At 38.1% G+C, this 24261-nt stretch overlaps 1 protein-coding gene across 1 annotated transcript in view; it reads right to left on the bottom strand.

Annotated features, from left to right (window-relative positions):
* Positions 1–24261, bottom strand: part of NHS (NHS actin remodeling regulator) — a 1450195-nt gene that overhangs the window by 289661 nt on the left and 1136273 nt on the right. The window contains exon 3 of the mRNA XM_044073055.1: positions 23829–23971. Within this exon, the coding sequence (XP_043928990.1) occupies positions 23829–23971 (143 nt within the window). The remainder of the gene's footprint in view (positions 1–23828; positions 23972–24261) is intronic.

Here is a 24261-nt window from a genome sequence, read left to right as displayed (position 1 = left end):
GCATTTTTTTAACCTTAGTAGATTTCAATTTATTGAGGTACTGATTAATGTTGGTAAAAGTTCTTGTGTAGTCATATTGGTACCTGTTGAAATCTAGGTGTGCTTTGATTTTGTGATCTAGATCAGTCACTTCTTTTAAGATGGTTTCAACCCATGAATTATAATGTTTTATCATGAGTTCTAAATGTTCAAAACCCTGTTTGTCATATAATTGTAATAATTCCAAATTAAAAACAGAGTTATTGACTAAGCCCATTGGATACTGGAATCTCCTAAGACCTTTTGGTACTATATGCTGTTGTTAACATTCCTTAAAGTATGAAATTTCAGGTTGTAGTTTTTAAGTTTAACAAGTTGAGAATCAAAAACTTTCAGCATGTCAACAATACTGTTACTGAGATTAACAGTACCTCCAGCTGGTTGCCGTCGTGGTGGATTGTGAACTTCCATAGAAAAAGAAAAGTTTCCGTTTAGCCAATCCATGAAAACGAGAGCCCCAATAAGCCCTGAGGTATGAATCTCATGCTGAACACTCATACAACTTCCATGTTGCTCTCGATTTTTTTCAGGTTGAATTAATGAGCATTGCAAGTTGTTGGTAGCACTTTGCACACCATTAGACTGCAAGTTGTACTGTACTGCATTAAGTTAGGTCTAGTTGTCACCTGCACATTGCTTCCATTCTGTTCATGCAGTGTAAGTAAAGTATTCATAGGTTCATAGTTTCATAGGTTGGTACTAGGCTATCGGCCCAAGGGCCTATACAAGCCTAGCCATAACAATTCCCTAGATATTTCTTCCCACATTATTTACTTCCCTGGACCCCTGTCTAGCAGGGTGACTGATGTGATCCTGGGGTGAATTTCCTCTCTCCCATCCAATCGTCAAGGTTCCTTTTGAAGAGGGCCAAGGAGGCGCTCTGCTTGACATGTATGGGCAGTCGATTCCAGAGTATGGGGAGTCCCTGGGTCAGGAACCTATCCCTCCAGCATGTTTTGTTCATTGTGATGACAAGGTTTAGATCTCTGGACCATGTGGCTCTGTGGGATTGGGATTTCTTTAAGTGGAGCATGTCCAACAGCTCAGGGTTTGACATGGCCTTGTATGTTAAGCAGAGATCACCTCAGGGTAGACGATATGCCACAGAGTATAGCTGGAGTTGTTTTAGATGGTCAGTATAGGGCATCTGCTTTAGGCCTGTGATTCTTTTAGTGAGGTATTTCTGCGCCTTTCCAGCTGCTGCAGATGTCTTGTGAGGTACATACCAAATGGGGCATTGTACTCTATAATTGTTCTAATGAGGGATGAGTACAGTGGGACAATGACCTCCTTTTTTTCTGGATGAAATGCCCTTAGTGATGAGGTGTGCCACATAGAAGGATTTCCTGACTGTTGTGGCGATGTGGTTATCGAAGGTGAGACCACTGTCCACCTGTGTCTCTAAGTCTCTCATCACACTTTCAGTGTTTAGTATCCTGGCACCTATGTGGTAATTCATGCGTACATGTTTTTTTCCAAAGAGGATAACTATACATTACTTGGCATCATTAAGCTTGAGCCCATGGCTTTGGCACCAAGCATCTGTTTCTGTAAGGCCCTTTTGTAGAATATTCACATCATTTGGGGATTCAATAATGGTTCCCAGTTTGCAGTCATTTGTGAACTTTGTTAGTCCGAGTCCCTTAGTGTTGGCCTGTACTTCAGAGAAGTAGATGCCAAACAAGAACAGTCCCAGGACTAAACCCTGAGGTACTCCACTTGTCACTTGTCTGGAGCTAGATTTGGAGTCGACTACTTTTACAGTCTGGGTTCTGTCAGTAAGCCAGTTGACAACCCATTGAGTGACATAGGAATTTATGCCCAGCTTAGTAAGTTTATCTATAATTCCAGAGTGAGGGATGGTGTCGAAGGCTTGGCAAGGCCCAGATAGGCTGTGTGGACCACCTTACCCTCATCCACAGCTCTGGAGACTGATTCGAAGAAGTCAATCAGGTCCAGGAGACAAGATCGGCCCTTCACAAACCCAAACTTGGTGGGGTCCAGTGTTTGAAGGTTGCCAATATCTTTGTTTATAAGTTCCATGATAATGCATTTCATGCCCTTGCAGATCAGGCTCATTAGACTGATGTCCCGGTAGTTCCCAGGATCCAAGGTGGATCCCCCCTTGTGGAGTGGGACAACTGTAGCTGTGCACCACTCAGTGGGCATGAAGCCTGAGGTGAGGCTATGATTAAACATGACACTTAGGTGAGGTGCCAGTTCATTTTGTAGTTCATGTAGTACACAGCCCGGGATGTCATCTAGTCCCATGGGTGCTGTATTCTTAGCTTTGGAGAGTGCGGTTTCTACCTGTGTGGCCGTGATTACTGGAATTTGGCAATCTTTTGTTATTGAGATGGGCCCTTTAGGGGGTGAGAGGTGGGTGAAGTTGGCACTAAATCAATCTGCCAGGATATTGGCAATATCCTTGGGATCAGTATATTTAATGCCATTCTGTTGTAGCTCAGAGCAGATCTGAGCATTGCCATTTAGATTCTTGACATAACTATAGAATGCCTTGTGGTTGTCTTTGAAATCTTTGGCAATTTTATTTTCGTAACTAGCTTTGGTGGATTTTATGAGTGATCTCAGCTTCTTACTGAGGCTGGTAAGGGAGTTTTTTGCATTCTGGGATTTTCCTCTTTTCTGCAACAGTTTCTTCCTTCTGTTGTATAGTTTGTTTATGACAGGGCACCACCAGATTGGCTTCCTTTTTTTGGAGGAGAGCATCTTGGTTCTATTTGGGATGGCATGATTCATGCACACGTGGATGTGCTTGTACAGTGCCTTAATGTAGGATTTGGCAGTCGAACTTTCCTCTCCCATCTACATGGGTGTCATGAAATTTATCACTTCTGACTTGAGTAGAATGAAGTTGGCTTTGGAGAAGTTTTTTACAGAGGGTTCCTTACTGGGGGGTGGGGGTGGGATGTGGATGTCAAGGGTGATTTGATTATGGTCAGACCTGACCAATGAGGAGGGGGTGACCACTGGTGTGCAGCATCTATGTCCCATGTTGGTAATGACCAGGTCTAGGATATTGGAGCCCTTGGTGGGACAATGGATTAATTGATCCATGGCATTGGAATTTATGAATTCCAAGAACTGGTGGGAAAAGGTGTTGGCACCCGAGTAGTTTTCCCAGTTAATGGCAGGGTAGTTGAAATAACCCAGTATTAGGGTGTTTGGTTGTATCTTAATATTTTCCAGTATGTTTAGAAAGGTGTAGTGAGAATCTTGGGGCATGGTGGGGGATCTATAGCAAGCTACAATTTGGATTGCAGTCTTACCTAGTGTTAGTTGCACCTGGAGAATTTCAGATGCATTGTGTTGGGCAACTAGCCTAGAGGTGTGAATATCCTTGGTGAATACGGACACTCCTCCACCTTTAGTGTTTCGGTCTTGGTTTGGTGGCCGAAAAGTGTGGTAAGAGTTGTAGCCTGGTATTGCAGGGGTGCTCTCTGGAGCCTTGAACCAGGTCTCAGTTACTGCACAGATATTGATGTTCTCCATTTTTAGGACTGCCTCGAGAGAGTGCATTTTGAGGTTTAGACTTCTAGCATTGAGTAGCATTACCTTCAGATTTTGCATGCTTGTATCTGTTATGGTGGTGGTTTTGTCCTTTGAACATTGCCTAAAAAAGGCACTATAGGGGTGGTAAGAGCTTTAGCCAGTAACCTGAACCTCAGGGGTGGCAGGTGCAGATCATCTCTGGCAAAGCATCATGGTTTGTCGATCATGTTGTCCCAGGCAGACAGATACTGGATCCCCTTTGAATGATACCAGAAGCTTGGCCAATTGTTGAAGTCAATCATTTTGTTCTTATACTGTGGTATCATTCTGGGCGAAGGCAGGATGCTACTCAGGTTTAGGATTGTACCTGCCTGGGCCACATGATCCTAGAGCACTTCCATGTCTCTTTTCATGTAGTCCAGGGAGGTATGTCTCAAATCATTCACTCCAACATGGACAATGACAGAGTCGTATTTGTACTTGTTGTGAAGTGACTTGAGTGCTTGCATTATGTGGCAAATCCTGGCACCCAACAGGCAGCTGACTGTAATTTTCTCCTTGTTCAGCCTGGTGAGTGGGACATCAGTGTGCCCGACTATAGAGTCACCTATGACAAAAGAGTTGGGTACGTTGTCTTGCCTTTGGAGCTGTTGTTGGGTGGCACACTGGTGTTGTGGGCTATGTTTCACTTTGGTTGTGACTGGTGTTTGTTTGCATTTCAGCTTCGGAGGTCCTTGTTGCTTGGGCAGGTTAATGTTAAGGGCCTCCGCATATGTGGGTTTAGTGTTGCTATGTGTGGGTGTTGATGGTGTGGTTTTGAAGGGCTATGTGTTGCTTGAGGTGTAGTGCAGGTGTTAACCTTCTCCTCTTGACTGTCTAGCACAATCTTGGCTGGAGAGAACTTTGCTTCCAGTTTGGCTATGTAAGTGCATCTATGACACCGACTGACGTAGTCCATGGTGCTGGTTGTCTAAAGATTCCAGGCACAATGTTAGTAATTCCATCTGTTTTGCCATAGCTTCAATCAAAACTGTCAGCTCACAGTTTTCCACTCTGTCTTGTGTTTGAGTGAATAATCTCGGACTACCTGTGCTTCCTGATGCCATAACACACAAACCAAGCTGAACAAACACAAAAAAGCTACTAAAATAGAACGAAAACGGCTTCAGAATGCTACCTGTAGTTTAAAAGTGCATAAAGCGCTTTTCGTTTAATAAAATGAAACTTCTTCAGATGCATACATACACAATACAAGTTTCAGTTAAATAAGATACCAGGAAGTGCTTGAGCTAGTTTACTCACATGCTGTGATGACATCAGCAACCATGATTAACCCTTCCTGTTCCACACACTATGAAATAATACTATTTAATACTAAAACAATGCTGACATCCATAAACAAGGACAATTGAAGCTATGATTTAAAAAAATAATCATAAACAAAATGTATTAATGAATATTACTTTAAAATGCAAAAACAAATAAATGTATTTGAATGTATGAAATATATGACATTTTTCTTTTTCTATGGAAGTTCACAATCCACTACGGGGGCAACCGGCTGGAGGTAATGTTAATCTGAATAACAGTATTGTTGACATGCTGAAAGTTTTTGATTCTAAACTTGTTAAACCTAAAAAACTACAACTTGAAAGTTCATACTTTTAGGAATGTTTACAACAGCGTATAGTACCAAAAGGCCTTAGGAGATTCCAGTATCCAATGGGCTTAGTCAATAACTCTGTTTTTCATTTGGAATTATTACAATTATATGACAAACAGGGCTTTGAACCTTTAGAAGTTATGATAAAACATTATAATTCATGGGTTGAAACCATCTTAAAAGAAGTGACTGATATAGATCACAAAATCAAAGTACACCTAGATTTCAACAGGTACCAATATGACTACACAAGAACTTTTACCAGCATTGATCAGTACCTCAATAAATTGAAATCTACTAAGGTTAAAAAAATGCAAAGAAATCGCTTAGCCTATGACAATGGTACTGTGTACCCAAGTCCACCAATATCACAAACAGGGGCATTTAACAACAATAATACTGCCCCTATGCAAGGCCCTTCTCGGGTGATCTGGACTTAAGCTTTAACCTTGACCACCCAATGAACTCTCAGAACCCCTGTCAGGAGGATACGACCGAGCCCTTCACCGTAAGGAGAAGTGAGAGAATTAATAATCAGAATGGAAGGGGCCAGCAGAAAGGTGAGTGTAACACTACACCTGGTACAAATTTTCAGATTCCCCAACAACAGGGGGCTGTCCCCAAACGAGTGAATTATATGAACAACAGGAAGAACAGCAGGAAGTTCAACAACAAGAAATGTTAGATGTGCACCTCGAGACCAAAGAGAGCCCAAATATTATTAAGAACAATAGAGGAGACTTTCAAATTTTCAACTATTCAGAAGTTAATATTAGTCCTGAATTAGTTGAATTATTGGCTAGGGGGTACACCTTTGTACCCTCACAACATATTAATGTAGCCAGAGCAATCCTCGACATCAAAAATTATGCCAGGAAATTAAATCTGAATATTTTAATTGGTAACAATGACAATAACTGTTCAGATGTCAGGAATACCTTACGTGTACCAGGCACTTTCAGTCCACCACTACACCGCAGCCTACAGATATTCGAACATACATGTGAGCTTGACTTAAGGTACTTAGAGAAATTTTCTAAGAATAATACTGTCAAGATGAATGTCAGCAAATACAAATGGGATGAAGTGAATTATTTAACATCACTTAAAGTTCGATTCTCCAAACCTGACAAAGGTGGTGGCCTAACCGTCATGGACCATCACGAATATGTGAAACGAATGAGGGCTATTTTAGCAGGGGAAGCCTACCAAGCAGCTTCCCTTAATGAAATAAATAAGGCATATTTATTTATTTATTTATTTGCAGTTTGTTTGCCAGGATGGTCCATTGGGCCAAGAACCCATTTTCAATGGAGTCCTGGGAGAAAAGCTCCACAATAACAAAAGTTATAAACAAATAATTGTAAAAAGCTCCACAATAACAAAAGTTATAAACAAGTAATTATATAACAGTACATATAGAAGTACAACTAAAATCATAGTATTTACAGATACAATATGAAGCAAACTATCAAGGTTAAGAAAAATAAGAATTGTTGTAAATTCTTGCTAGTCATATCAACGGATAAACATGTACTTGAACGATTTATTCATAACAGTGAGAATTGAAATTAATGTCTTCAATTATATGACCATGCCTTATCCAAAAATCCCGAGATTATTTGGGAATCCCAAGATCCATAAGGATCTAACCAATCCACCAATGATTATCCATGCTCCAAAGTAGTGGATGCTATTCTGAAAAGATACCTGACAAGTGAGAGTCAAGTCTGTAAAGACTCATGGCCATTTTTAAAGAAAATCAATGACCTTGAATACAGTGAGAACCACTGTTTTCTCATGATAGATGTAAAACACCTTTATACATCTATTCCACACTTGGAAGGAATTGAATGGATTATGGGGATGTTAAGGAAGAAAGGAGCTCCTGATTCAGAAGTTTCACTTGTATCCAAGTTATTGGACATTGTTCTTTCAAATAATTATTTTCTGTTTGAGAATGACTTCTACTTGCAGAAAATTGGGGTAGCCATGGCTTCCCCTTGTGGAGCCAGTCTGGCAAACCTAGTGATGGCATTCTGAGAAACAAATTTTGTATTTAATATGGAGGAATGCAAGAACCTGATTTTGTTCTATGCCCGGTTCTTGGATGATGTTTTTATTATGCTGAAAGGGGATTTAGCAGTAGCTAATAGGTTAGTGGATTATTTTAATACTACCACATCCTTCCCGAAATTCACTCACACTTTTGACAGTGAAGAAATAGCATATTTGGATATTAATCTTAGTAACTATAGAGAGAGAAATCAATACTTGTCTAGAATTTTCAGGAAAAGCACTTATTCAAACTCATTTCTTCATTATTCCAGCTGCCACTCTTACCATCAAAAATGTTCGCTCGTTAAAGGCCAGCTGGTAAGGGCGGCTAGAATTATTACTTTGGATAGTGACTTTGAGCTGGAATGTAAGGTATTAAAGAACATGTTTTTAGCTCGAGACTACCCCTGTGATCTAATAGATTCACTTACAAAGGAGGTCCAGAGTAAGAGGAGGTCAGGCTTTTACACCCCGATTTTGGGTTTAGGAGGGGTATCTGTATCAACATCAATAGAAAGGTCTAGGTTAGACCCCAATGTGGATAGTCCATTTATAGAAAATGACTTCACTCTGAGTCTAGTTACCACCTGTAATGTGGACAGTTATCTTGTACAGAACTTGGTTCAAAAACTGGGAATGGCTTAGACGGGACCCGACCTTACTTAGTAGATTAGGTACTTCACCCAAAATCATTTATAGGAGAGGGTGTAATATTAAGAACCTCTTGGAATCTAGTAGATCACAATTGGTGATATTTCCTTGGATGTTTAAATGTGAATCCTGTAACGTTTGGTAATTCATAGATGTAGGAAACACATTTAAGGTGAATGATCATGTCTTTAGAGTAAAAGACAGATACAATTGTAATACCAAACTGGTAGTATATTTAGCGAAGTGCCAGTCTTGCCCAGTATTTTATATAGGCAAAGACGGAGCGTAAGCTCTGGGAGCGAGTGTATGAACATCAGTACGCCATTAACAAAAAGAAAATGGAGAATGCATTGGCTAAACATACTGGAATGTTTCCAAACCATAAATTTAAGTTCAAGATTATTGACCATGTCAAATATGACATTGGGGTGGACCTATTTCCCTAAGACTTGAAGAACTTGAACTTTACTGGCAAATTCACCTGAATGCATATTATTACCCTGGTATTAATGACATGTGCTTGATTAGATGTCTACTTAAACTGAAAAGTTTAACTAGATGACAGTATTTCCCCCCTCCCCTTTTTTTAACATCATTTATATGTTCATCTTTAGTAGTATTTCATGGTAGCAAATGTAATACCAGGTATATTTAGCCTTAATTTCCTTTAAGGCCATAGTAGGATTGTGTATTACTTATTTATATAATGAATGCCATATTGGGGGATTTGTGTATGTCATAACATAGCATGAATGCCACAGATTTAGTAATATGGTCATTCATTGTTAGTTAAAATCATGTATAACATCAAGTTTACTTCTTGTATATATTTTTTTAGATCTGTTAATGGTTCATAAATATATTTCCTAAATATATTTCCTGAACCGCCAAATGGGTTATTTTTCTGGGCCAGGCAATTAGCAATGAAGCAGAATGAAATGTTGTACCAAAAAAGGTTGTAGTATGGAATTTCAGTAGTGTATCGTGTATATTATTTAAAGTATTCATTAGCGCTATCATGTGATTTAGTGTTGTAGAGATGAAATATTTTTATGTACATATATTAATCTCCTTAGCACTTTAGAATTACTTAAATGAAATTTCAAAGTAATTCTTTATAGGTAACTTTATTTATTTATACATTTATTTGTTTTTGCAGTCTAAAGTAATATTCATTAATACATTTTGTTTATGATTGATTTTTTAAGTCATAGCTTCAATTGTCATTGTTTATGGATGTCAGCATTGTTTTAGTTTTAAATAGTATTATTTCATAGTGTGTGGAACAGGAAGGGTTAATCATGGCTGCTGATGTCATCACGGCATGTGAGCAGACTGGCTCAAGCACTTCCTGGTATCTTATTTAACTGAAACTTGTATTGTGTATGTATGCATCTGAAGAAGTTTGATTTTATTAAACAGAAAGCGCTTTATGCACTTTTAAACTATAGGTAGCTTTCTGAAGCTGTTTTCTTTCTATATTAACATATTTAAATATGCTTTAAAATTATTTTTTGTTAGCCCTGTTGCTCCTACTACTGTTTGAACTATTAAGAATCTGATTATTCCAGATTGTTATTTCTGTTTGTGTATCCTGCTCTTTTATGACTTTATGTCTGTCAGTGAAAGGGGACTATAATCAATATGTGTAGCTATTTCTACGATTAGTGCTTCCTTTTATCTTTTTGGTTCAATCGCTGTATCTGTTTTCTTGCTTCAGATTTCTTTACTGCTTTAGTGTGTGATCCCATCTAATCACTATTTCTTTATTTTCAGTAATTCTTTGTGGTCCATGTTTCCAATTCTTGACTACCTTTATGTAATAAAGTTTGCACAATCCCCTGTGTTACAGTCTTGCCACATTGTTGTGCTTTTCAATGTACAGACCCGCAGAGATGAATATATCTCAACCAGCAATAAGATCTGCAGCTGTTTTTAGTTCAGTACTACAGGAGGACCTACAATGCCGCGGTGGTACGGTGGTAGCGTTGTTACCTCACAGCAAGAGGTTCTCCCGTTCGATTCTTGGCGTGGCTTGGGAGTGCCTTCTGTGTGGAGTCTGCATGTCCTCCCCGTGGTTAGGTAGCGTTTGAAAGACATGCATGCGTAAATGGGCGTGTCTTTGTTGAAGGTTGGGCATCGAGCTGGCACCTCAGCGTTTCGTAAAAATCTACTGCCAATCATTAGCGGACCGGAGTTCCGCTGTGGCGACCGCTTACCGGGAAAAAGCCGAAAGACAAACAACAACAACTACAGGAGGACCTACTACATTTGTCTGTATCTCCCACTTTTTCAATGGACTTTAGTCCCCTGTCTTGAGCTGCAACTATTACATTTTCATGATTTGCTTAAATTTACCTCTCCTTATCCATCTGTACATCAAATATTGACCAACATGTGGTTGCACCAGCAGTCTTCTAAACCTGCAAGTATAATTAAGGACTTTCTGGTTTTCTTTCCTTTTTCTCTGGCTATGCCCTTTTATGTTATTTTTTTTGTTTTTCTTTAGCATTTTTTGATACCAACTGTTTCTTACCCACTTTTGATTTGATTTCTATTCCCACTCCTTTCGAAATGCGTTTGCTAATCTGAGCAAAGATGTCATCTTTGATTTGTTTTCTTCATGCTTTAGATCTCACACTAGGTTTCAGTCTGATGATGTCAAGAAATATGTTTACAGTCCAACAGCTACAGACCTAGACATATAGACATCTTCAAGAAGAAGGGATTTATAACTCTGCAATGCGCTGTTTTTTGTTTATTTATTTGCTAAGCATGATGCTGTTTTTTTTTTCTTGTCCAACTAACCCAAACATTTTTGGGGCCAGTCAGTCATGTTTAAGCTGTAAAGTTAGAACAGGAAGAGCAGGCAGATTTATAACTTGAACTTTTTTTCCTAGATGTGAGGGCAGTTTTCAGTATTAGATTGGGTCTTTTAAATGAACTGATTATACCAGACTTAGCTGAGGCATAAAAACTTCTCCATAATTAAGATGTAAAAAGGTATGTATGAAGTGAATTGCTGATTTCTAATATTGTGTGTGTGTGTGTGTGTGTGTGTGTGTGTGTGTGTGTGTGTGTGTGTGTGTGTGTGTGTGCGTGTATGTGTGTCTATATCTGTTTGCATGCTGCATTTGGCTGCTAACCAATCTGGAATAAATGCTTCTACCTTGTGCCCACTTAGTCCTTACTGGGTTAGGCTGTGACTTTTCTGCTATCCTGATTAAATGGGTAACTGGAGAACAACTGAATTAATAATGATATTAATAACTCAAGTTTACACTTACAAAGTCTACTGGTTAATTAAGAAGGCATGCTAAATTATATATATGTTAATCTGTCAGGTTTACTCTTAAATAAAATCTACAAAGTAATTAAAAAGGCATGTATTACTAGTTTAACTTATGCTTGGAAGATGGATTGTAGGTATACACCTTCAAAGTGGAAAGAAGCTACCTTTGATCCTGTTTTTTTAAGGTGATAAATTGTCTAATTCAGATAACTACAATCCTATTAGTCTTAATTTTATTTTGTGAAAACTCTGTGTGCTCCTAAAACAATCAGAGTTTCTGTAAATGACACTTTTCATGATCTTTCAATAGGACTTGTCGATAACCAGCTTTATCTTACTAAAGTGACAAAATTTTAATCATGTTTCTAAGGCCACAGACAGAGTTATATAAATAAATGTGATTAGCCAATATTATCATTTGCTGACATGTTTGATACTGTGCCAATAGCAGTTTTTTCAACAGCATATTGAACTATATATATATATATATATATATATATATATATATATGAACACTTTATAATCCTGAAATACCGAATTTCAGAAAACCGAGATTATAAAGCTGAAAGTTCAAAACTTCGAAACCCCAGAAGCGCGAATTTCAAAATCCAGAAGTACGGAGATTTTGAAGTAGCGCTTCTGGTGTTGCGCTGTATGAAGGGATAGTTGGAAGTTCAGGTAAGCATTTATTTTTAAGGGTTTTGGTTAGGGGCTTTAGTGTGTGTCAGTGTGTTTAGTTACTGTGATCTGTGTGTGCGAGGGGGAATGTAGCTTGCATGGTGGTGCTTTTGTGTGTTTGTCTGTGTAGTGCGACCTTGGAGTTAGTATATTTAAGTAGGGGATGTGTGGGGGGCTCCCCCCATATGGGGGTGCAGGGGGGCTTGCCCCCCTGTTTGTATGTAGTGTAGGTTTGAGTGATGGTGTCTGATAAAGGTAATAGTTGTTTAATGAAATCGCTCATGTTTTATTTGCTTTTCATTTGGATTTTTATCATTAAATACACCTTTGGTTTATCATCACCTGAGTGATTTGTGCCTGTGAAACTCTACCTGCCAGCATTTTTATTTATTTAGGTTTGAGTGTTTGTGTGTTGGGAGAATGTGTGTGTTTGTGGTGTATGGTTAGTGTATTGTTCGTGATTTTAAAATTCGCACTTCTGAGATTTCGGGATTGTAAGGTTTCGGCTTTATGATCTCGAAATTCTGAAATTCGATATTTCAGGATTTCGGGATTATAAACTGAACCATATATATATATATATATATATATATATATATATATATATATATATATATATATATATATATATATATATATATATATATATATATATGTATGTATATATATATATATATATATATGTATAGGATAGGATTCTCAGCCACCAGTTTCCACTGTGGTCTATATATACCAAAACAATGAGTAAAAAGATTATACAGACAAACCAGTCAGTAAAAACTAAAATAAAAATCTAGTGAAGCTAATGTTTCCACTGTGTGATGCCTTAAACCTCTTGTATTAGAGGCATATGGGATATATGGAAATGACCCTTTAAGGAAATCAGATGTTTTAGCTACAGTATATGGCAGTTCTGAATGCCCTTGACTTTTTTCTTTTTTAACTCTATTATGGACAAATTCAGGCCAATATAGTCAAACTGCACTAGCTTTAGACATGCATGTTTCAGCCTTCTTATGCCTTCATCAGCACAGCATAAGTGGACTGTTTGGCTAACCTTTAGAGACAAAGGGGTGTTGTACCCAGCTGATGTCCGTAACCATTAGGGTGCCTGTAAAGAACCGTCATATAGCTGAAACACCTGATATCCTTAAAGGGTCATTTGCATATACCCCATGTGCATCTAATACAAGAAGGTTAAGGAATAACACAGTGGAAACTCTAGCTTGTAAACCTATCATACAAGTTTTCATTTGAACATTTTGCCAATGTGCACTGAAAGAGTTTCAGTGCAATGTTCCAAATTAAAAAAGATAAGGAACTGGTTGGCAGAGTGGTTAACAATGTTGTCTCACAGCTCTTGGCTCTCTAGGTTAACTTTTCAGCTGAGGTGCTTTCTATACGGAGTCTGTATGTCCAGCCTCTAGCTGCATGGGTTGTGGCCAGGTTTCATGGTTTTCTTCAACATAACCAAGACATGCTGTAAGTGAACATCTGATCCTCCAACCTGCCTGTAGTAATAGTAGTAGTAGTGTGTGTGTGTGTGTGTGTGTGTGTGTGTGTGTGTGTGTGTGTGTGTGTGTGTGTGTGTGTATCTGTGTGTGTCTGTGTGTGTGTGTGTGTGTGTGTCTGTATGTTTATGAATGTTTGTGTGTATAATAGCATCCAGTGATAAAATGATATTGTGTCCAGAATTATTTTCTCTGCCTTGTACCCAGTGAATGCCAGCATAGGCCCTCTTTTGAAAATGAAATGGATAAAGTTGGTATCAGAGAATGAGAGAATGACACCTTATGCACAGCTTTGGTAAGACTAATTACTGAATACTATTCCCTATTTCAGTTTACATAACAAAAGATATCTAAATGTATTCGATGGACAATATTAAAAAATACTAAATAAAATTATATCTGTAGGTCCCAAGTTTTATCAAGTTATTAGGAGAATGAGCAACTTTAAAGATTTACTTTATTTTGTTGCATACAGAGTGATACACTTCTATAGGAGTCTGAACTTTGGTTCAGGGGGAGTGCTAAGCACCCTCTTATTTTTCCTTTTTCATGTAATGTGTTGTGGGATTAATTTCAGCAAATATAAGTTGTGCAAATTATTGTCCTCACAAATTATATCAAAATAAAGTTCTTGGACTTAACTTTAATAAAACTGATTGATTCATTGAAATCATAACATCAATGAAGATTTGATATATACCTTGTTTCAAGGATAGCCATATTCTTATACACCTTAAGGTGAACTGTAAGAGCAGCTGCTGGAGGGAGGGAGCATCCAAGCACATGGAGATGATGGGATGATATTGTCATCCACCAGTGAAGGGTTCCCTGATACAAATGTTGTGGAAAGAATATATCATCTAGCAGACTGGATGTTTGGCAGTTGGCACAAATGATTAAAGCTATGAGCTGTTAACAAGCTGCTTCCTGTGGTATGGGTTTACTTCTCTAGACCTCCTTTCCTCCATGAACCTATTATGTGACTCTGAGCAAGTCACTAAAGTGGTCAGTGCTCCCAGGCTAAGCCTGAAAAAGGTCCGTGTTAATTAGTGCTCTACCCAGGTTACCAAATAAATACAATTATGTTTTACTTAACATCAGGAGCTTTCATGGGTCAGTATATAATTAAGTTAAATCTCAAGCAGCAGAATCTCAAGGATGACAAGGATGGTGAACAAAAAAGATGAAGGCTGAGAAGTTGGAGTCATAAAATACTGCCAAACTGAAACAGGCCTGACTACTGGAGTCTCAGACTGAGTGGCAATACTTAGCAAAGTTGTGAACCAACAACAAGCTGCTTTTATGTAAATGTTTGCAACAAGAAATATTTTTGCAGTAAACACTGGAAGCAACCACTCCCCTGGTGGAGTGGCCTTTGACACCAACCATTTTCAGCCAATGGTTTGCTGCCTAATGACATTAAATAATAGAAGTTGTAGACCCCTTGGAGTGCTGATTGGAGACTGTCTACCCTTCCTTCCTTTCTTGAAACTCTGATATCTTTTTGTATTAGTTGAGGGCCATCAATAAAATTACTTTCTACAAAAATGAACTTAAAAACTGCTGAACCAGCAGATTTCATTAGGTGATAAGTGAGGCTAGCAATCAAAATATTCAAATTCTAAGGAGGAGGTCTTCAGTGGACATCACACATTCACAACCCCTTTAAAGAGCTGCTTGATTGGCATTGGGTCATAGTTCTATCTCCACAAGGTCATGGCAGGCTGAAAGAGCAAACATATCTATTGCCATGGAATAGCTGATGTACAAACCATGCAGTATCTGTCAGTAAGATACTCCTGCATAATGACCATGTGGAGAGGCAAATGGGCAGTAAGTAAGATGCTCCTGCATAATGAGAAACTCTTGGGTAGAAGGCTTCTGTACTCTAGCTTAGATATCTGGCAGGATCAGAGGATCAAAAGTACCAGCCTTGCCATGAAGTGGGGTGGAGGGAGTGGAGAAAGGACAAGGTAGGGGGCAGGAAGACCATCTTAACAATGGGCTTACCTCCAGGAGGGTGTGAGTTTTGTCTCCACTCTTTTTCTTTAGTATTTCAATACTGCTCTGATAAAGGTCTATGCTAAACTCTGGATTGTCTCACAATTCCGTCTGGGCATTTTTTAACCTTTGTACTCTATGAGAAGCAAAATATGCCATAAGCTTTTCACTCCCATAGCTGAGGGTGCTTAGTTTGCATTGCTGGCATTTTTGCCAGTGCATTGTGTTTTTCTACAAGGCAATATAAAAAAATACCAGTACATATTCTGGCTTTTAGTTTGGTGACCCTATGAACACTTAGAATGCTTCAGGGTTCCAGCAATGTAAACAACACCTTTTTGAAAATGAAGATCACTTTTAAGATGTGAACTGTACAAGGTGAAGAAAAGAAGTTGTGACCTCATTGGCTAAATCTGTTCTCCTAGTGTGATGCATGACATCACAGCATGTGCTGTTACTGGATGGCCTAAGAATAAAATGTCAAATTTTAATGGAAGAAAAAGGTAAACCAAACAAAAGTTAATAAAGAAGGAATCAAATTTTGAATCAATTGCTATAGTGTATCTCATAATAACATTATGTAAGCCAAAATGATGGAACACCAGGTTTTATTTATTATTATTTATAATAATAAATAAAACCTGTTGATGGAAGAACAGGTTTTATTTATTATTATAAATAAATAATAATAAATAAAACCTGTTATTCTATCAGCTTTCTATGTTTGTAAGAGTAATATTTAAAAAGTGTCCCTATTTTTGGGCCTTTGTCCCCCCATTACTTATGGTTTTGTCCAGATTTCTTGATCTAAGAGGTTGAGAGGTATAGTACTGTGGTTTACTATGACTTACCCGAATGGCAATCAGTCGAATGGCTGATGTTTGAAATCACGGTGTCCAAAGGGCAGGAAATCAAACCAACAGAGGCTGAGTACATGTAGTTGAGTTGCATGGTGCAGTTGACCTTTTGGCAAGCCATGTACTGAGACTGTGGAGGGAGGTCGTGCTTCAGTGAGGAACAGGGAATTAGCCCATTTCCTCACTGTAGGGCAATCTTGGAGTTGGTATATTTAATATGCAGGGGGTGGGGATGGGGTGCAGCCCCCTACATAGGGGGGGGACACAGGGGCACATAGCCCCCCCTTCAAAATAGCAGAATAAATGTTCCGTTGAATGTAGAATTCAACAGTATGTTAATGTGCATAGCAGGAGGTGAGTGATGTCATCTCCTGCTATGTCGAATACATCAAACCATGGAGGTCGATGTATTCAGTTTCGCTGTGGTTTACTATTCGGAATTTTGGATTCAACATTTCAGGTCGACATTGTAAACAACTGACCAAAGTTGATATGAAATTTCCATAATAAACCTGGTAATACTATGTCCTCACAACCATTAACTTATCTAAAAAATTTCATATCATCTACATGTTTGACAAATGTTTTCTGGCATTACTGGGCATGAAGTAAAGACGTCTGAGCCAGGAAGTGGCCTTTTTTTTGTTAAAATCACCCTCACCCCTAGTAATGACCCTTTAGTATCAGAAAGGTAGGAAATATACATTAAAAAAGCAGGTTTAAAAAGTCTTAATTTTTGATGAATTATTAAGTGATGTCACATGATGTGAAGATGTCCACTGTTTTTTTATGTGGCTTAGGTCAGAGATAAAAAGATTCTGTGATGGATCCGGCCACCTGCCTCCTTATCAGACATTAAATAAAATCAATAAAATAAAAATTATTTTATGCACTGAACCCTATTGCTCTGCCTTATTGCTCCATTTAGTTAACTGAAATCAGTTTAAAAGAATCATGTCAGTATGAGTCCAACACTTAACAAAAGCCAGGTACCAAAAGAAAAAAAAAAGTGAAATTCGGTGCTGCATGTCCTTGGCTTCATTATACTTAACGTACAAGAGAACTGCCAATGCTTCACAACACACTTATATGTTCAGCGTTACAGAAACCTGAGAAAACCAACTGCTGCCTTCTTCAATAAACCAAAAGCTTCAACAACATGTGGAAGCAGTTCCAGAGCTTGCTGAGGGGTCAATAAAGGCCGTGAGGTTAATTTGCAGCTAACAGCATGAATGGCAAACATCTTGTTCAGCTCTGCTTAGTATTGACGATTGCTACAACTGATGGCCTGTCAGGTAGAATGCCTTTAATTACCCATCAGTTGTCTGCAAATCTCCCCAGCTTTGTTTACAGTGTTTGCTCATAAATCTGCAGTGCCAACTCAACCAATCAGTGCAAGTTAGCCACTGTTTATTTATTCATACAGGAGCTGTTACTAACACAATATTTTCAGACACATCCGAAAAAAAAAAAAAATAAAACAGAAGCTTGCTCATACAGTAAGATTTTTTTTCTTTAAGGATCCTCTGAGCTTTGTGTATCATTCATCACACTACCTTGTTTTTTGGGGTCATGACTTGAAATGGAGGGGCAGTTACTGTATCTAAAAGTCAAAAAATAAAGACTGACCAAGTTTAAGAAGGTTCAGCTGGAAAAAGTGAGCCATTTAGTTGGAAGGTTTTGGTGAAGATCTATTTGCTAAGTATAAGTCCACAGGACTGAGATGGAGATTTCGTTATCCTATTATTCCATATTGTTCTCGAACATAGGTACAAGCCAGTAAGGTGGAATAATGCAGTCTCAATCCTGCCTTGCACTGATGCAAGGAATTTCTCAAGGGTCTGTGTCAGGATTTTTATTTACATTCCTTGGACAGCTGCGGTGGTGCAGCGGTAGCGTTGTCGCCTCACAGCAAGAAGTTCTCCCATTCAATTCTCAGCTGGAGCACCTTCTGTGTGTAGTCTGCATGTCCATCCTGTGGAAGAGTGGTGTTTGAAAGACATGCGTGAATGGGCGTGCCTTCGTTGAAGGATGGGTGTTGGGCTGGCACCTCGGCACCGTAAAAAACTACTGCCAATCATTAGCGGATCGGAGTTCTGCTGTGGCGACCCCCTAACCGGGAAAAGCCGAAAGAAAAACAACAACAACCGATATTACAATGAATCACTGTGAAACTGGCAAACATCTGCAATATGTAGATAATTCAAGCCTCACCCTTGTTTGATACTACTTTATTTCTAGTTAATACTAATGTATAACACAGCCTTGTTTCTTTGAAGTCATGGCTGAATGCTGAACAACAACTTAATACTGGAAAGACAAAGACTATACTCTAAAAATAGTTCATGTTGGAAAAGATTCATTACCAAGTCCTGCTTCAGCCGACACCCTTATTAACTCCAACATCAGTTGTTCAGGAATTTAACTGCTAGTAGTTATTATTGATAATCAGTTCAAGTTGTACTGCTGTTTAAATTCTGTCAATCAAAACCAATGGAAAACAGTACAGTAGACTCCCTCTTATCCGGCCTCTCTTTAACCGGCCTCATGTTTAACTGGCCACCAAATTTCTGCCATATCCCTAGCACAAGACAACAGACAAAAACGCTTCTGCCTCCTCTGGGCTAAATAATAACAGTCATTTGAGTTTTAGACTTCATATTCATTAGAAAAATGGACAATAACACAAATCCTGTTATTCTAGCTGATTTATAACCTATAAATACTATTCTGTGTGCATTTTCTGATTAACCAGCCATTTGTTTATCCAGCCTATGGTCCAGTCCCAGTGAGACTGGATAAGAGGGAGTCTACTGTACTTATATGGTCAAAATATTCATTTTCTTCTTGTGCAAGACAAACCACTTTATTAAAGTACTTAATCTCTATTGTGCTTTAAGTCAACACACCTGTTCAGTTACCCACAATTAAGACTATTGCACATGCTGCAGGTTGCCATGGAAAAATGGATGGCTTTTCACTGCACAGCCTAAACCTCTTGAGGTTGAGCACTTCCTTTCCTCTAAATAGTCAAAGTTTGCTGACAGACTTATCTGCACACCTGAGTTTTCAACACTGGCAAATACACTAACATGGCACAATCCCTGGCAGATGTTCTAGTGCTTTGCTGACTGTTTCACACATGTCCACAAATCCATGAACAGATTAAGGAGGTGTGTGTTACTTATAGTATATTGGTAAGATTTGGAGCAATCGTCCCTTTAGTCTAAGGTCCACCTCAAAAACCACGTATTTATACATGCATTAAAGAAGTGTATCATCAGGCAATGATGGTGCAAATGTGATGCAACATAAAGCTTGTACAATATTTCTTCTTACATATGCTTTATTTAGTATATCCAGTTTTTACCAGTTGATTATATAATCCAAATGTTTCAGCTTCAAATTTCTAAGGTACACTGCATGCAGAATTAAAACAACATAAAACAACAAATAAAAATAGCAAACACAAATAAAAATAAGAACCAAATTACAATAAAAACCATATGGAGAAATAAATACAAATCTTCTGCTTATTAAAATGTACAATTAAATATATAACTAAATTACACAAAAGGTCTTAGGTCTTTACATCCATAAATTAGCTATAGTAATTCTGTGAATCAGTGAAACCCGAAAAATAATGACTGAAGGGATGAAATCCCACTCTTGAAAGCCAGTTCAAACAAGGTAAAGAGTTTAAAGACATGTGGAAGTCTGCCAGTTTGGAACACTCCCTAGGCCATTGTGGAAGTAAATTCCACAGGTGAGGGGCCTACCAAGTGAAAGAACAAAAGCCTGATGCTTTCAAACACATTTGTGGAACCACCAACAGCCCTTGTGAGGCACAACAGAGAGCCCAGGGAGGGCAATATGCCATAACAAGCACCTTCAGATAACAGGGAACCAAGTCATGCATCAACAAATGAAATAACACCAAGATTTTATAGATAAATAAATGTGAAGCCGACTTGAACTGTATCAGCTCATCTAAATAAATATTATACATTTCCATATGTTGTCAGTTGTTTATTTGTTTAGCTAGATTTATATTTCTCAGTTTATCTGTATACACAGTTAATAATAAATCCCACCTTATAAGATTGCATTTGCTTATGTTGAATTTTATGTTTTATATGTGCATGGAGCTTTTCTACCCAGTATCTCACAGAAAACGGAATCTCCCCAGCTGGATAGTTGGGTCAAAAATTTTACTAAATGTGTAAAGAAAAAACACCTGATATTAAACAGCCTACAAAACAGGTAATGGCTTCTTGTCAACCAAGGGTGGAGAATTAGCTCAGTGCTTGCCATAATCAGCAGATAAAACTTGAGGGTCTGAAGTACTCTTATTGGCACAGTGGTTGGAAGAAGTGCAACTTAATCTAGCTGTTTCTGATAGTGAATGACCACCAAGAAGTCATCACTGACCAAACATGACCTCACATTTTAGGACATGTCCAATTACTGGGCATCCCAGGTCCTAGGCAAAAAATACTCAGGGATGTAGTGGGTGGTAACAGGGAAAAAAAGATCCCTCTCTTCTCATGAGTGGCAGCATCACAACACAGTCGTACTTTAACTGGGAAGTACCATGAATGGGGTCCCTGTGCCATAATATCCCCTTCAAAAGAACACAGGAAGGAAAACAGATATGAAAAACACACTCCAGATGGGAAAGAGTTCGAGCATAAAGGACACACCAGCAAGAAGTACATCAGCTCGGTGATCTGTTCCTGGTAAACTATGAATATAAACTGAGGGCTCACCAGTGAAATCTAAGCAAAATAATTCTTTGTTTCAGAGTAATTTAAAATATTGATCACTTAGTCAGTCACATATATTTCATGAGTTTACTAGACATTAAAATAACAGAGATGAAGCTTATTGTGCTGAAGTAACTAAATGTAACTCAAGCTAGGTGACCAATGTACATTTGAAGAAATATTTAAGGTGTTCTGGTAGCAAGTGTTTCAGGAATTAAACAATGGAAATTATGCAGTACTTTTCTGCTAACTTGATTTCTACAGGTATCTTTAAACTGTCTGATTCTCAATTGATGAGGCCTTTCTTCTTCTTCTGCCAATAAATAGAGGGAAACACAATGGCTTATTGGTCAAGATTTCTGTCTGACAGCTCCTTTGTCCAACATACAGCATTCAGTCCTGATTTAGACTCACTGTTTGAAGATTGTGTGTGTGTGTGTGTGTGTGTGTGTGTGTGTGTGTGTGTGTGTGTGTGTTTTCTCTAAGTATATCAGTTTACTTCCACCTCTCCAAAGCATGTTACTTGAATGGATAATGCAAATTGTCCATTTATATTACATTTTTCTTTTTCTGTGTGTCTCAGACTTTTGCTGCAAAGTGTCCAAGACAAACCATTTGCTTATCCCTCTAAAAAGTCAATACATTCAAATTAAAAATTGCACATACAAGACTGGGGGCAGGGTTAAATATACCTGGATGAGCTGTAATCTGGAATACACACACTATACCTTTCTTGTCAAGTCTGGGATCCAGAAAAAAATGGGAGACACAAGGATCCAACTCAAGTTACATCTGCTTGTAAAAAACAGAATTACAAATGCTACATGACCAAGTAGTCAGTAAGTTCTTGGCACAGTGTGCATGACAATGTGCTTGTGACAATAATGTGTGGAAACCCTGTGGTTTTCACTGAGAAAACTGAAGGTAACTGCTGCTGTATTGCTGTTGTCTAACAAAAACTGTGGACAATCAGATAACAGTTTACAAGTAACACTTTCCCCCATCCACTGCCTTTAGTTTATCATCTATGCATCTCCTGTGATGACAGAAACATAAAGCCTCTTTTTACTTTGCAGAAGGCAGGTTAGTCATAGCTACTAAAAGAAGGATTTGAACCTATTTAAGTCCCACAGAATTAGTTGCCTGGAGAAATAGCTCAGTGAGCTGTGAGTCCATTAAACAATGATAAAAAATAATTGTGATGCTGTTCATGGACAAAACAGTGAGTATGGCTTGTATCCCTTTCTAAAAATGGCCAAAAATGTGGTTCCTCCTCCTGAGACTGTAGACAAAATGGAAGAGCTAGGAATTTGCCTTGCTCAGGACTTCATATGATCCAAGAAGATAGACCATGCAGTGCTTATGTTCACCAGCAAACTCAGCTGTCCTATACTGGCTGTTGCCCATGTACCTCCCTAGTGCCAAAGTCACTATAACTTGGAGCACTTCTTTCTATGTGTACCTTTGGTACACTTCTTTTGACACATGTACATAATTCTTCCTTTACTAAATTTGAATCTAATTACTAGGAAACTGGATTTACTGCCAAAGCACAATGTTGAAGTCACAACAGTAAAACATGTTCACTTCGAACATGGACATTTTTTGACTATATGCTTTGGTACTGTCAGCTATCCTTTGACTGCAGTCTCCTTACAGTATCTTACCGTGGTATTGTTATTGTGTATAAACTCCCACTTCATTCTTGTATGATCCTTCCAGTACCTTAATGTACAGTGCACTACTTTAATGCATGATGTTTCTGCAAACTTAATGTATAATGCAAGCATTGTATAGGAACTATTTCCTCTCACTACTTTAATATGTGACTGTTCTGCAATAAATGCTTAACTTACCTAAGCTTAATGCATAAGTCTATAAAATTCACAAATGTTTTCTCATTGTATCTCTGTAGCTATATCTAAAGTCCTTATACATTTACCTTGACCATGGCTGAAAACTGTTTGGATCAACTCATCTAAATTGCTAACAAACAAATGAAACATGTCAGCCTGCCAGAGACTGCAGGCTCTCTTCACACAGATATAAGGGCTGAGAAGATAGGGAGACTGACACCTTTTGAGCACTGTGTCTCTGAGACATGGAATAAACTTAGCCCAGATCATCTAGTTCAGAAATAACTCTTTGCAGAAGCTTACAGTTAGCATGTAGAGCCTGTAACTCTAACCTAAATAATACTCCATCATTTTTGAAACAATCACAATTTTACTGATTGCTAAACTTGTCTCTGTTTTGTTGATATACATCCTTTCATTACATACTATATACCTACTGTGACATACATTTACTGTAGGTTTTGTACCTGCTGCCATTTATATCTATATATAATCCACTCTTTGCTATATACATACATCATGTATATATATATATATATATATATATATATATATATATATATATATATATATATACATTTTTGTGCTGGTTAAAACAAAGAAAATTTCAGTGTTGTGTTTCAGCAAACATTACTTATAAATCATAGATTATGGAGAGGGACATACATGAAAAAAACTAAATATGCATACTATGGTATTGGTAGGTATTTATGTTCCCTTAATGCAATGCATCATGATCAATACATCTGTAAGATTGGTAAAGTGGGCCATAATGGATCCATTCAGAATGTATTTTAACCTCACTCCATTTTATCTGCATTGTGGACTAAACATTGGGTGTACATGTATGATTATGTGTCTGATCGTTTCTGCACTTGTATACCAGGCAGTAACTAAAAAGCAGTAATAATCTAAATAAATAACAGAAGGGAGAGCTTCTTACCATTAGAAGGCGCTTCTTTTTCTGTTGTTGGAGCCTGCGGTGGCTGCGAGGTGAGGGGCAAGTGGGCATAGGGGGAGGAACTGGAGCCACTGTCATGAGATATCGGAGTCTCCGCTCTCGGCTGCCACTTCGATGTCGGTGCTCTAAAAAATAACAGAACAAACCAATCTACCAACCAAAGATGAAACAATAGAAAGTAGTCCAAATGAGAAATAATTTAAAATGTCTAATCTATTTGAAAATCTTGACTCATCCAATACAAGTCCCATCAGTGAAGATTAATAAAATTCTTGAGAGAACATGCAATATTCACAATCTAGGTGGTGTTGTTTTATTTATTCATTTATTCACTTGATAAACAAGTCAGTGTGTATTTCAATAAAATACAACATTCACAAACAGAAAACAGCCAGTTTAGCAGTTGTGGTAACAT

Source organism: Protopterus annectens, chromosome 5.part1 (genome assembly GCF_019279795.1).
Source record: "Protopterus annectens isolate FY-2018-M chromosome 5.part1, PAN1.0, whole genome shotgun sequence".
In the NCBI taxonomy this organism is placed as follows: domain Eukaryota; kingdom Metazoa; phylum Chordata; order Ceratodontiformes; family Protopteridae; genus Protopterus; species Protopterus annectens.
Note: the sequence above shows the minus strand (reverse complement) of the source record. Positions and strands in the feature narration are given on the sequence as shown.